Source organism: Echiichthys vipera (assembly GCF_963691815.1).
Source record: "Echiichthys vipera genome assembly, chromosome: 6".
NCBI classification, from domain to species: domain Eukaryota; kingdom Metazoa; phylum Chordata; class Actinopteri; order Perciformes; family Trachinidae; genus Echiichthys; species Echiichthys vipera.
In genome coordinates, this window is record NC_139831.1 from 24,868,501 (window position 1) to 24,881,177 (window position 12,677).

The window sequence follows — 12,677 nt, forward strand, 5'->3', positions numbered from 1 at the left end:
ATGGAAAACAGAGGAGAAGGAAAGGATGAATACCTATGTGTGTGTATGTGTGTGAGTGTGTGTGAATAGATCATCCCAAATAGCTGCTAACAGCATAACGCTCTTTAACAGGATTAGAAGAGGGATTAGCTAATAGCTGACAGAGAGAATGAATACTGGAGAGGAAGAGAGAGAGAGAACTAAAGAGACAGACACATGATAGATATACAGGTACAGAGAGACTGATGGTAGAAAAAAACAACAACAAGAGAGGGACGGGAAATGATAGAATAAATCCTTTGTGATCATGAAAAAGGGCTGATATAAATCTCTAAAGGAGCAGTTTGTTAAGTGCAGTCAGCACTTAGCTTCAGAGAAAGTACAGTGAGGTTGTAGAGGCCATGGTAAAGCCACTGAATTGTACCAAGTAAAGCAACACCCTCTTAAAAAAAAGAGGAATTTGTTAGTGTGGCAAATAAATCAGCAGAAGAAAGTTGCAAGGTGTGCCAAAGCCGTATTTCAAGTTTAGCAGCAGTGAGAGATAAACTGGGGATATGTATGGAGGAGAAAGATTAGTTGGAAAGAGGTGGAGTATAAAACAAGTAAACACGTGGTCCCTTAAGAATGATGCAGTCACCCCTTCGGGCCACTTATAACATGCATCATTGCCATAGTTTTTTTCTGGACCACAGCAATGCCAGGCCAGCCCTATAAATGTCTGTCACTGAGTGATAAAGTTACGCCATTGGTCCACTGAGTGATGACGCTGGTCAAACAGAGCTTCCCCATTGGCCATTCAAAATTAATTGGCGCAACAGTCAGCTGGTAACAGCTCTGTCTCCCCTATAGCGTATTAATCAGCTGATTCACTTCCTCAACACACGGCTGTTGTTGCTGCCAACGCCGTTTTAATGCACGGGATCAAGCCCCGGGGATGGGAAAGGAGCCGCCAAGCTGAGGTGGGAAAATAAAAATAGTATAAAGGGAGAAAAAAAATATCGTGCCTTGACTCTGTGTGGTACTCCGAACTGTCGTGTGTGAGTGTTGAGTTGCAAAGATACCGCTACACATTATGAAGAAAGGAAATAGTCATCTTTAAAATAGAACTATGTAAAAATGACAGTAGAACTTAAGTTTAACATTCAATTCAACCAACTCACTGCTGGGCTGCACGACCTTACCACACTGCAATTGTCCTCAGCAGAATGAGTTTTGAATGATTTTTATTTGACAGGTTAAAGATTAGTACGAGTATTGCTGAAACTCGGAGGAACAGCTCTCAAAATTTTTTAACTAGCACTTAAATTGTGGTCCATGAATAGAATCAAGAAATTGACAAGCGAGCCGAAGACGAAGCGCATCTGGTATTTGCGCTTCTAGTATTTGCATAACTGCTAAAATAAATGAAAATAAGGGACCAAAAAATCTTCTCATTTGGGGTCCAATAATTAATTGAAGGGCAAAATGGATCATCCCCTCATCCAGGTAGCAGCAGCAGTGTCGAAATCAGTTCACACCGACAAGTCCACAGTCTTCCTTGCTCTCTCTTAACACTCTCATACACACACACACACACACACACACACACACACACACACACACACACACACACACACACACACACACACACACACACACACACACACACACACACACACACACACACACACACTCATCCTGACCTAACCTCAGCACCATTAATTAGCTGGAAACAATTAGTTGGAGTATGGAGGCACCGAGGATTAGATTCATTATGAGAACACAACCTCTCATGTGCAGCCGAAACCTCGAGTGGCGTCTTAGTGCGAAGCCCCCACGTCCTCTGCGTTCAGACCGAGCAGCACTTAAACACTTTCTGTCAAGATTCTAAGCCAGTCCGTCCCAAGGACGATACACTTGGAGGCATATCCTAGTGTTGAAGTGCCTGGCGGTCGCAAACAAGAGTTAACAGACCAAATTCCGTTTTAAACAGAGTGGCCATGGAAACTTTCACTTTCACTTTCAGCTAAAGAAAAAACAAAATGATGGCATCCTCCAGTACCTTAGAACAGAACAGACCACAACCTTATGCTCGAGGATATTACACTAGCTGCTTCAGCGGGAAGACGGGAGGAAGAAACAAGAGCCTGTGTTGATCCACAGGCCATCATCAACTATATCATCTGCAAAAACAGCATTAAAGTGCATTATGTAAAAGATGAATGTTTTGATAATTGCCGGTTAGTAATAACAATTAATTTCAATTGATTCCTTGCACTAGGCCAAATTGTTTCATATGAGCCCAAATCACAAAGCAGAGCTGCTGTAGAGGAGAATGGCCCATCCTCACTGATTAAGACGTCGTAAATTCCCTCCTTTTCCCCAAATGAAATTCTGGTGTCAGGTATGTCCATTCTCCTCCCGCAGAGATCAATCAACACTTAACAGCAAAGTATAAAACTGTCACCTAAACAGCAACGGAAGAGCACCCTGTGTGGAGGAAGCAGCACTCAGTGTGAAGAATGACAGCTCGGCCAGGTTGTAAAGATGACTGTGTGAGGCTCACTGTGAGTTTACAGGATTTCTTTGTGTTACAGTCCTAATATTCAAATTGGTGGACAGTAACTGTTTGCTTGACATTTGTAGAACTGGTTGTTTCAGATTCGAAGTTAAGTTTAGAAATGGTCTTCTTGGCAATGTGGTTATCCGCTTTATTTGTGAGTTAGATACGAAGGTCGTTATGTTGTTATGTACATTGCTGAGAGGCAAATACTTAGGGATGCACCAATTGGGAAATTCTGGGCCCGTACAGATGATATAGCAATTTGGCTGGAGGCGGATGTAGATGTTTTTTTAGGTGTTATTTATTCCCCCTTTTGTGGCAGGGAAATGAAAAAATCTTCATAAAAAAAACAAAAAACTGAACCTTTACTACACTACTTTTGAATGGCCAAAGATTAAATCATACAAATTTAGGGAACAATTTTTAATACAGCCTTCTTTCACATGATTTTGCAAAATTGATGCAACACAACAGACAATGAATATCATCTTATTTGCCCATGGATATATATGTACATACTGTACGTAGAAACCACACTGGCCGCTGCTGTCCATTGGAGCTACACGCCAACGCAGCTGCCATCTTAGGACAGGGGAGCCACGTCTTTTAATGCATGTATATCTATTGAGGTAGGAGGTATATCCACTATTAAAAGCATCACTTTAGTTATGGCTGAATTTTTTAAGATTTGGTTTGTTACAAATGACAGACATGTATTTACGACATACTTGGTTGAATTAAAAATGAAGATTTCATACCAAAATACCTTATTTTGTGTAGATATTAACAGTAAGTGGCTTTAAACCTTTGTATAATTTAAACAAATGAGTTATATATAAAAATGTAGCCCCAGTACAGTTATCATGAAAGGGGAAATAAGCTAGAGACCAGTGGTAGTTCATGAGGTGGGGGTACTGCTATGTAGATGAGTATGTGACCATGAAGGGAGTGGGTAAACATACATTTATTTTATTATTGTGTCATGCAAAAATAATATGTCCAGCACAATTATTGACAATTATTTTGAAGAAAAAGATACCATGCTCCTAAATATTCAATTGTCTTTTTGGCAGACAGCAGGGTATACTGTAAACTGCCAGAGTAAGAGGTGGGTATGATCTGTATACCTGCGTATACCCTCCACTACACCACTGCTAGTTTTTTGTTTCTTAAACATGACTTCTGTTGTAAAGTCGGGCATTTTAACATGGGGGTCTATGGGGATTGACTCACATGGAAAACACCTCAGGTGGCAGTTCAAGGAACTGCACTTCAGTTGCGAGGTTGTCTCTTGAATAGCATAGAGTGGCAGTTACTAAATACCCAACCAAAGATAGCGTTAGCTTCATTTAGCATCAGGACAGTCACTAAACTCGATCTTTCATGAACGATCAGGAGCTACTGTTTGTGATGTATCAAATTCAACATGTTTAAACAGTAAAATATTGAGAAACATTAATAAAAAGTAAACATTAATCCATGTTGTTGAGTTTGTACATTTCTTTTGTCAGAACCCCCAAGTCTTTATATACAGTCTATCAGAACAGGTGTGAAACCGTCCCAAGATGGCGGCACCTGAGACACATCTCACAAGCCTGAGTGCAGCATCTGTATGTCTACATCTGTGTTATTTGCCAAAAGGCCGATGGCATTCAGCAAGGTGAAATCTATGCATATGAATAACCTAACTAAGCCCCATTCGGACGGCACTACCATTACAGGGAGAGGTGGGGAATGAAATATTAACTATCCTCCACTGCGATTTAACTCATCATTCCACACAACATTTTATACATGAGGAAATTACAGGATATGGTCTGTGATAGACACTCGACTGTACACAGGCAAAGGCCCAAGGGAAAGACGTGAGGCAAAGACAGTGAGGTGAATTTTAAGTTAAAGTCACACTCCTTGGAGTCATAACACAGGAATGTAAAACCGATATTTGTCATTTAGTGCCACTTACACGTCCTGAGAATATCCTTATCATCATCTTAATGTCCATCCCAATATACTTCTTCATGACTGCAGAACTTGCCTGACAATCATCATGATTTCAAGTTTTATTCGGTGTAAAAGAAGTCCAGCGATTGTTGTCTGCATATCCATAGTAACACTGCAAAGAGGAACTGCTAATTGTGCATAATTTTAATGGCGCCAATGTAGTAGCTAACATAACAACAGCACATTTGACAAGCTTTTCCTCTTGTGACTTTCATTGGTTTCCCAACAGGTCTATATGTTAGTGTCATACTGTATGTCAGATTAACAAATACATTTTTTACTACATTTCCATGCAAAGGTCAAATTTTATACTAAGCTGATAAAAAAGTAGAAGGAATAGAAGCTGTAATTTTTACCCACATTATATTACAATCACCCCATCTCCCCTGGAGAAGTAAATCCAGTCCCAATGGCTCTTACAAAGGGAATTATGGGAAAACAGCTAAAACAGCTAATGTTAGCGTAGCTTACTCCAAAGTTAATATACTTTTACAACCAACACCTCTACATCTGAGTAATTAACAAGAGGTATTAAGGATGCACCGATTTATTGGATTAATCGGCAGAAAATCGGTATCAGCCGATAGTTTCCGTCGACCTATCGGCAAATAAATTTTTCACAATGCTGGCATGTACGTGTATGACACAAGAGGTCAGTGTGCAGTGCGCATGTGTGGTTTGTTTACAGTGAAAGTAAACAGTGACAGCTGTGATCGGTTCATGATTGGTTGGGCGGATGTACGGACAGGACTTCGATGACGCCCGTCTACCGCCAGATCTTTACTGTGCAGACTCTGATTACAAAATTAATTTAATGTGTGTAATTACTAAATATTCAGTAATCAGTCACTCTTACTTTATAAGGTTCTCCGAACAGGTTGAATCCAGTGGAGAACAGGTCTTCATCCTGTTGGACCTCCTGGTTCCTCCGCTCCCACTCTCGCCTCTTCAAGGCGCTGCGATCCGACTCCAGATGACTGGAAGGACACAAAGTGAAAAGCTTGTTAGAATCTTACACTGAAGCCGACACACTGCCTGTTATCAGTCAGACCTGCTGGTTTTTAATGACTTTTACTAACAAGTCATTTTTGGGTCTACAAAGAATGTTGGTTGAATTCTGTTCCTGCTGTGTGATTAGAGCAGCCTTGTAGCTGGGAAAGAGAAATAACAGGCTGAATCAAGTCAGTCTGAAAATGACTCAAAAGGGAGAAAGAGAAAGATTAGTTGGCTGTCTGGTTTAAGTTTCAAAGTGGCAGAAGAGATGGTTTCTGTAAAACAAGAATCCAACATTTTCCATATCATACTTGTATTTTGGGTTTCTAAAACAGGTTAAATGCTTTAATGTTCAAAAATCACATTATTTTTCTTTAGGACCCACTCCTGAAAAAACCCAGTCTGCTCTGATTGGTCAGTGTTCCTGGGTCTTTGCATTTGCACTCTCTGCACTGTCGTTGCATTAGGGGAATTCCTGTAACAGCGCTGTAGCAGCTCTTTCTACCTATATATAGTATAGTTGTGACATCACAACTCTACAGAAGTCCTGACAGCTTGTTTAAAGACACAGGCTGTATTGGGAACCACATACAACATACTACAGATGAATGCAGTATGCAGTATACAGTACATACCACATACTGCATTAGTTGGTAGTATGTATTATTAAACTTAAATTATTTACTTTGTAGTTTGCTAAGGAGCATTGAACATTTTATATTGTTATAAGTGCACAGTAGGGTATACACCCCTACAAACCACAGATGGAAATTAGCTTTATTTGGTGCAATACATTTATTTTACACTGATGCTTTTTAAAGTTTAATTTATACAACTTTAAATGATATATTTTATTTACAAGTCTGAAAGAGAGACATGTCTCTGCCCTGTCAGAGGCTGTCTTCTCTCTCGACTCGACTCTTCTCTTCGCTGGTCTTTAGAAGGCTGGTGAGCTCATTAACAGCGGTTGTGTTTTTAACTGTGAAAAGGCAGATTACCACAGGTTGCTGTTAATCGTGCCATGGACTTTTTTGTTGTGATATTGAAACAAACCATCTGTCACTGTCAACAGAATAAAAGCCTCTTTGCTACAAGACTGGTCACTCAGAGGGCTCCAGCCAGCTCACAGCGGTGTCTGTCAGAGGGGACTGGCCGGCAAGCAAGCTAGCACCCCGGGCAGGTGGGAACCGTACCTATGTTCCCTGGCTTCTGTGTTCCCTGGGTCCTATGTTCCCCGGGTCCTATGTTCCCCGGGTCCTATGTTCCCTGGGTCCTATCTTCCTCGGGTCCTATGTACCCTGGGTCCTATCTTCCTCGGGTCCTATGTTCCCCGGGTCCTATGTTTCCCGGTCTGTTATTTTTTCCACAATCAGCGCAGAATTTCCTGGCAAATCGGCCTAACACTAGCTCCTAACCCTAACCCTCCCCCTAACCCTAACTGTGGCATGAAGTGCAATGCCCTATGGCGTGAAGTGCGGTGCCCCAACATCTTGGGCAAACCTAACAAAATGCTGAATTAAATAAGCGGAGGCAAAGGCTTATGCGACCGGGGAGCATAGGACCCCGGCAGGTGCTAGTTTGCTGTGGGGTCATTCCTATGTTTCCCCGTACCTTCGCTTATTAATTCAGCATTTTGTTAGGGTTAGGGTCGCTCCACTTTGTGCAGCTTCTCAAGTCTGATAACAGAGTCAATTTTTAATTTGCCATCAATTTTCATAACAATGACAATATTCAAAATCTACACAGTTGACTCTTTGAGTAAAAAGTTTTGCACAAGTTAATTGAGCGTTAAAATAGCATACGGAAGCTGTTACAGCCACAGTAGTTGGGCACTGTTGAGTGGCCAATTCAGTGCTTTGCATTGTTTGATGCAGCAGGCGAGATATGGTGACTGATCGAGACTGGTCTGATGCATACTAGAGGATTTTTACAAATCAGTAGGACATCCTAGTGTAGTAAGCAGTTTCGAACCCAGACAGTTTCTGAATACTGGCTGTGTGCATTTCTCTGTGGACTGAACATTTTGATACTTTCACAGTATTTAAAGTGCAACTCGGACTGCTTTATAATTAAAGAAAGGCATGAAAATCCTACTTTTTACAATCTGGGCCCTCTAAACACTAAACACTGACCTAAGTATTTATAATGACAGTTTCAAATTTCATTTTTTCTATCTCTTTGAATCAGCTCAGCACTGAGTTTAAGTAGTTATTTTGACTCTTTGACTTTTGAATGAACTCCAGCACTCCAGCAAATTTCATTTTTAAAGGCTGCTTGATCCTCAGACTCATAGAAAGTGCGTGTCCCATGCTACTAGAGACCATTATGTCAGCCAGCACTTTCCTAAAGCTATTGCCCGTGGCTTTCTGTGCCTTCTATCTGTATCTGCAGATGATTAAAAAAAGAAATACTTTTTTTTCTATCAAAACAAGATCAGCCAAGGTTAATTTAATTCAAAATTCATGATGAACAGGACAGGGCTTACCAGCATTTTTAAATGAAAAGGAAAGCTCTACACTTATTCTTTCATTTTTATTAACACTGTGTGTAACTAAGAGATAATAATACTATTGCATTGAAAACCTGATTAAGCCTATTTTTTATTTTACACAGAAAATTCAACAGGATTAATTGAGGAATCAGACAGGCAGAATCGATCAATCAATATATTATACCAATAGTATTGGTATCAAAACAATCTTAGCAATTCTCATCACTATCAACCAGAAGATAAGGAAATTAAATGAATGAAACAATGGATGGGTGTCTTTACATACAGTGTATGAGGGTAACCAACACACACTTTATTGTTTGTGCTGTTAACAGCAATAAATTGTTTCTTCCTACAATATTAGCCAGAGTTCAAAAAGGCAACCCTGTTACAATTTTTCTATTTATAATAAGGGCAAATGATGTAACATATGCCATTAGCTGAGTACTTTCATTCATGAGTGCATTCCTTTTTAACGGAGGTGGGCCCAGTGGGAATTGAAGCCCTAATCCAGGCAGTGTTTATGACGTGTTGTACCCACTGAACCAGACCACACTGCAAAGGACAGATGCATTTATGTCCTGTCACACTGTCGTTGGATGGATCCCAACGAAATGTGCTTTTAATCTCTTAACGTTCCTACACTATTTCTATGAACTATGGTTTTCTGTCATGAAAGCTAGAATTACTGCTTGTGGGTATGAGTCAAGATTGTTCCTTGTGGCGTTTAAAATATGAGACAGAAAACAGTAAACAATGATAAGAAGCTTGGCGAGCGGTGTATGGGGAATAGAGAGGATGGTGAAGCCTGGGTTTTTAGAACATTTTCCTTATGTAATCATGTATTTTTAGCATAAAAAAAACCTTTTACTGCACAGTTACTGATTCACCCTGCCCTCCTAAACTTTTTCAATCACTAGCCTCCACTGAGAAATCTACAAGCTGGCAGCCAAACACAAATCTCAAAAGTACACAGTAATGTGTGTGTAAATGTGTGAGTGTGTGTGAGCACAAGTTCTGCATGAGGCTGTGGCCTTCTGATCCCAGAAAGGGCATCCTGCTTTACCTCATCCCCCGCCGAGAGATGAGACAGCCCGGCTAATTAGCGATGAACACAATTAAAAGAGACTTTCTCTTTTTCTCCACCAGACCTTGCCTTCAACATTTACTCTGTCAGGAAGATGTGAGTGGAAGGAGAAAGAGCGGAGAGGCAATGAGAGGGGGAAAAAAACACAGAGATCCATGGGGCGGGGGGGGACCCAGTTTCAGGGCAACAGACGGTTTCTTAAAAAGGAAAGAAAAATAACAGAATGATGAGAGATGGAGTCGAGGGATAGGGAGAGAAAGGTAGAATAGGAGGGAAGGAGGAGCAAAAAGTGAGCGAGAGCAGTGAGGATACCAGACAAAATGATTGACAGGTTAGGTGTTTGTGTGCGTGTGCATGTGTGTGTTACAGCAGTGTATGTAGACGAGAACATTGTGTGTGCTGGGACTGCCGCTTGACATGTACATTGTCTGTCAGTGCAGAAAGATAACTGACAGAGCTGTCACTATGACAAACATGAGTATACAACACACACACACCGCTGCAGTCCCATGCCACAGATCACTGTCTCTGTCACACACTAGACGTTCACACAGAGGGAATCAGGTCAGACGAGGTAATTAACACATCCGAGATTTATTTCCAAGCGTGCGGCAGGAACAGAGCACGGCTCTATCTGACTGTCACACACAGGTTAAACTGCTGCTCGGTCTTTTTGCACATCAATGCATTGATTTTTTTTAGCGCTGTCAGCAGGGTCAGTGAAACTCTTTAGAGCTGTGGATTCTGCGTCTAAATCAAGTTTTTTGCGATGCACAGAATTGCTAACACAAAGTTATATTACTTGAGTTATATTATCGACTCCCAGCCGAGATTCAAAATGTATTTTTAATTATTTCTAAAGTAAAATGGCGAGCTCCTCTAAGGAATAACCCGTAACGTGAGATGGAGAGAGAGAAAGAAATGCTGAGACAAGTTTTGCTGTCATTTCTATGGATGCTGCCGAACCATCCTCTGTCTGTCTGTGCCCGACTTTCATACACACACAGTCACACACACTGTCAGCGAAAGCGAGAGCGACTGCGTGTGTGATGAAGAGTATGGCTTTACTTAGCGGGAAGGGAAGGTTTTGGTTAGCAGTGCAGTGTGAGTACAGTTTACTGTCTGTGAATAAACGCTACACGTTCTCCTCAAGACCCACGCCAAGTTCCTGTGTCTTTGCTTGCTACCAGCAAAAAAAAACAACCTAAAAAGAATAAAGCATTATTTGAGCTGCCGGGCCTAAAAACTTTTTTGAGTTTGAAGATAACCAAGTGAAGCCAAATGGGGCTGTAAGTTAGTCCAGGAATTAGGGTGTGTGTAAGTGGGGATTGGGGTTGAGCGTACAGTATGTGTGGTGCTAGCCTTGTTTTTGATCATAACGCCATTGTCAGGAGGAGGGTAAGGTTGGTGGGTCTTGGCTCTAGGATCTTTAATGCAGGAATCCAGGGATCTAGAAGTCTCGATGGGGTTGGCTCACCATCACCTTTAATCAAGTCAAAAACCTGAACTGCAGTTATTATAGTAACATGGTCAGAAGTGATCATCGGGTCTTTTTCAATAGTTCATTCCTTTAACTATGAATATTGTTTTAACAATCACAGAGAATACATTAACTAGAATATGACCTGAACTATTTAGTGTAAACATTACACACATGAATTTGCATGAATTTCTTTTCTACCACAGAAAAAAACCAACAACACTGAGCCCTTAATCACTCTTCAGGTTTCATTTGACACCACAGCTTTAGCAAAGCGTTTAGTTTAATACTACTACAGCCAGGTAATTGCTCTGCTCTTCACTTTTTTTGTTATTTTCGCTCCAGGTCTTTTCACTTAACTCTCGGACATAGCATTGCCTGCTCACAGCGTGACATTTAGGCCTATTTTTGTTTTAACGTGACTGATTCTCTGACTTTCACTTGACAGGATTCAGTGAGAGTCTCTAGCACACTTCTACTGGCTTAAAACAAAGGGAAGGCTGTTGTCATTCATTGACAATGTTATGTATTTACTTGGCTTGGGTGATATGACGAGATTATCGTTCAACGTGATATTGGTTGGCCATGATAATGTTTCTAAAGTGTCCTTGATAACATAACGATATTCAATTATACAATGCCTTTTATGAATGTTGCACAATTCAGTCTCCATCTTCAGTGTTTCCTCTGTAATCATCCTGCAGCAGTGCACCGCCGTTACTACATGAACGAAGCAGCTGTCTGTGGTTAGTTGAAGTGTCTGTAATAACTGCAGAACAGTTAAGTGTCTGTTTACTAAACTGCTAAATTTGAAGAGGTGAAGTAAAGATGTTTTAGCCAAGCCTACACCTGATAAAACTCTGTTAAAAGAGATCAGTGAGGCTGTTTTGAACCAGCTGTTCTCCATGAAGTTTGCTGGACAAATGTTACACTGGTGCTCGTTGTGTTTACCGTGATTCAATCCCAATAGAGCCCTGTGTCAAAATGCTTACATTTACAGCAGAAATAAACATGTTTTCAGGCTGGTAAAAAAACAAGACAGTTTTGACCATTGGGCTCAATGGTCAGAGAAAGAGAGTGCAACGATTGTTGAGCGAGCTAGAGAGTGAGTGAAGAGAACGAGCACTGTTCAGTAAGGACATACCATATTTTAAATGGTAAATGGACTTGCATTTATATAGCGCCTTTCTAGTTTTCAACCACTCAATGTGCTGTACACTCATACACACATGCAGTGACGGCGGAGGCTACCAGGTGCCATCTGCTAGGTACCATTCGTACACTGAGAGCAAATTGGGGTTCAGCAATGCCCAAGGACACGTCTACATTTCTTGAAAAGCCAATTAGTGGCCGACCTGCTCTACCTCCTGAGCCAAAGCCGCCCCCAGTTATACAGTGTAGAGGACTATAGTAAGTAGTCAGTGTCCACCCATGGAAACAGTTTCTGCGGTGTTGGTGTTACTTGAAGTGTGGTTCTGTATGTGGTTCTGTTTCCTCTATTTGTAGTGTATTGTCTGAAATGCTGCATATGTGTTGTCGATTTGCTGGAGATTTTTCTTAATTTGCTTGTGTTTTGTCCATTTGCGTGTGTTTTCTTAATTTACAGTGCGTTGAGCTCTCAGGGCCACCGTAGTTTAATCCACTCTAGACAAACGGAAAAACGTGCACGATAGATGCAGTAACGCCATAGGTTATATTTCCTTAAGCAAAAACAAGTAAGGACTTTGAGCTCTAAATATTCAAATATTATCTGTGTTTTGATCTCCATCCTCATGTTCAGTTTTTGATTATATCACATTGATAGATCACAGATGGCAGCTATAGATCTGTAAGTTTGTCTGTACTGCCGATCGATAATAAAACATCCACTTTTGAAAGACAGAAAGGACAGAAAGGATGGTGGGGATTAATAACAGTGGTGATATCAGCAGTGGACATACTGTCCATGTTGATATTTTCTCTGAATGAAAATGTAGCGATGGCAGCTTTCTTTCCTCCCACTCTGCTTTCCTTCTGTGTGTGTTAATGTCTGTGTGTGTGTGTGCTTGTGTCCTGAAGTAATGCTGATAGCCAGAGTAAGCTCTGGGAATTTAATCTCAGC

At 40.9% G+C, this 12,677-nt stretch overlaps 1 protein-coding gene across 1 annotated transcript in view; it reads right to left on the bottom strand.

Moving 5' to 3' along the window:
- Window positions 1-12,677, bottom strand: part of aff2 (AF4/FMR2 family, member 2) — a gene marked incomplete at both ends in the record, with an annotated part of 179,714 nt that overhangs the window by 117,661 nt on the left and 49,376 nt on the right. The window contains one exon of the mRNA XM_083915406.1: window positions 5,382-5,502. Coding sequence (XP_083771532.1) covers window positions 5,382-5,502 — 121 coding nt within the window. The remainder of the gene's footprint in view (window positions 1-5,381; window positions 5,503-12,677) is intronic.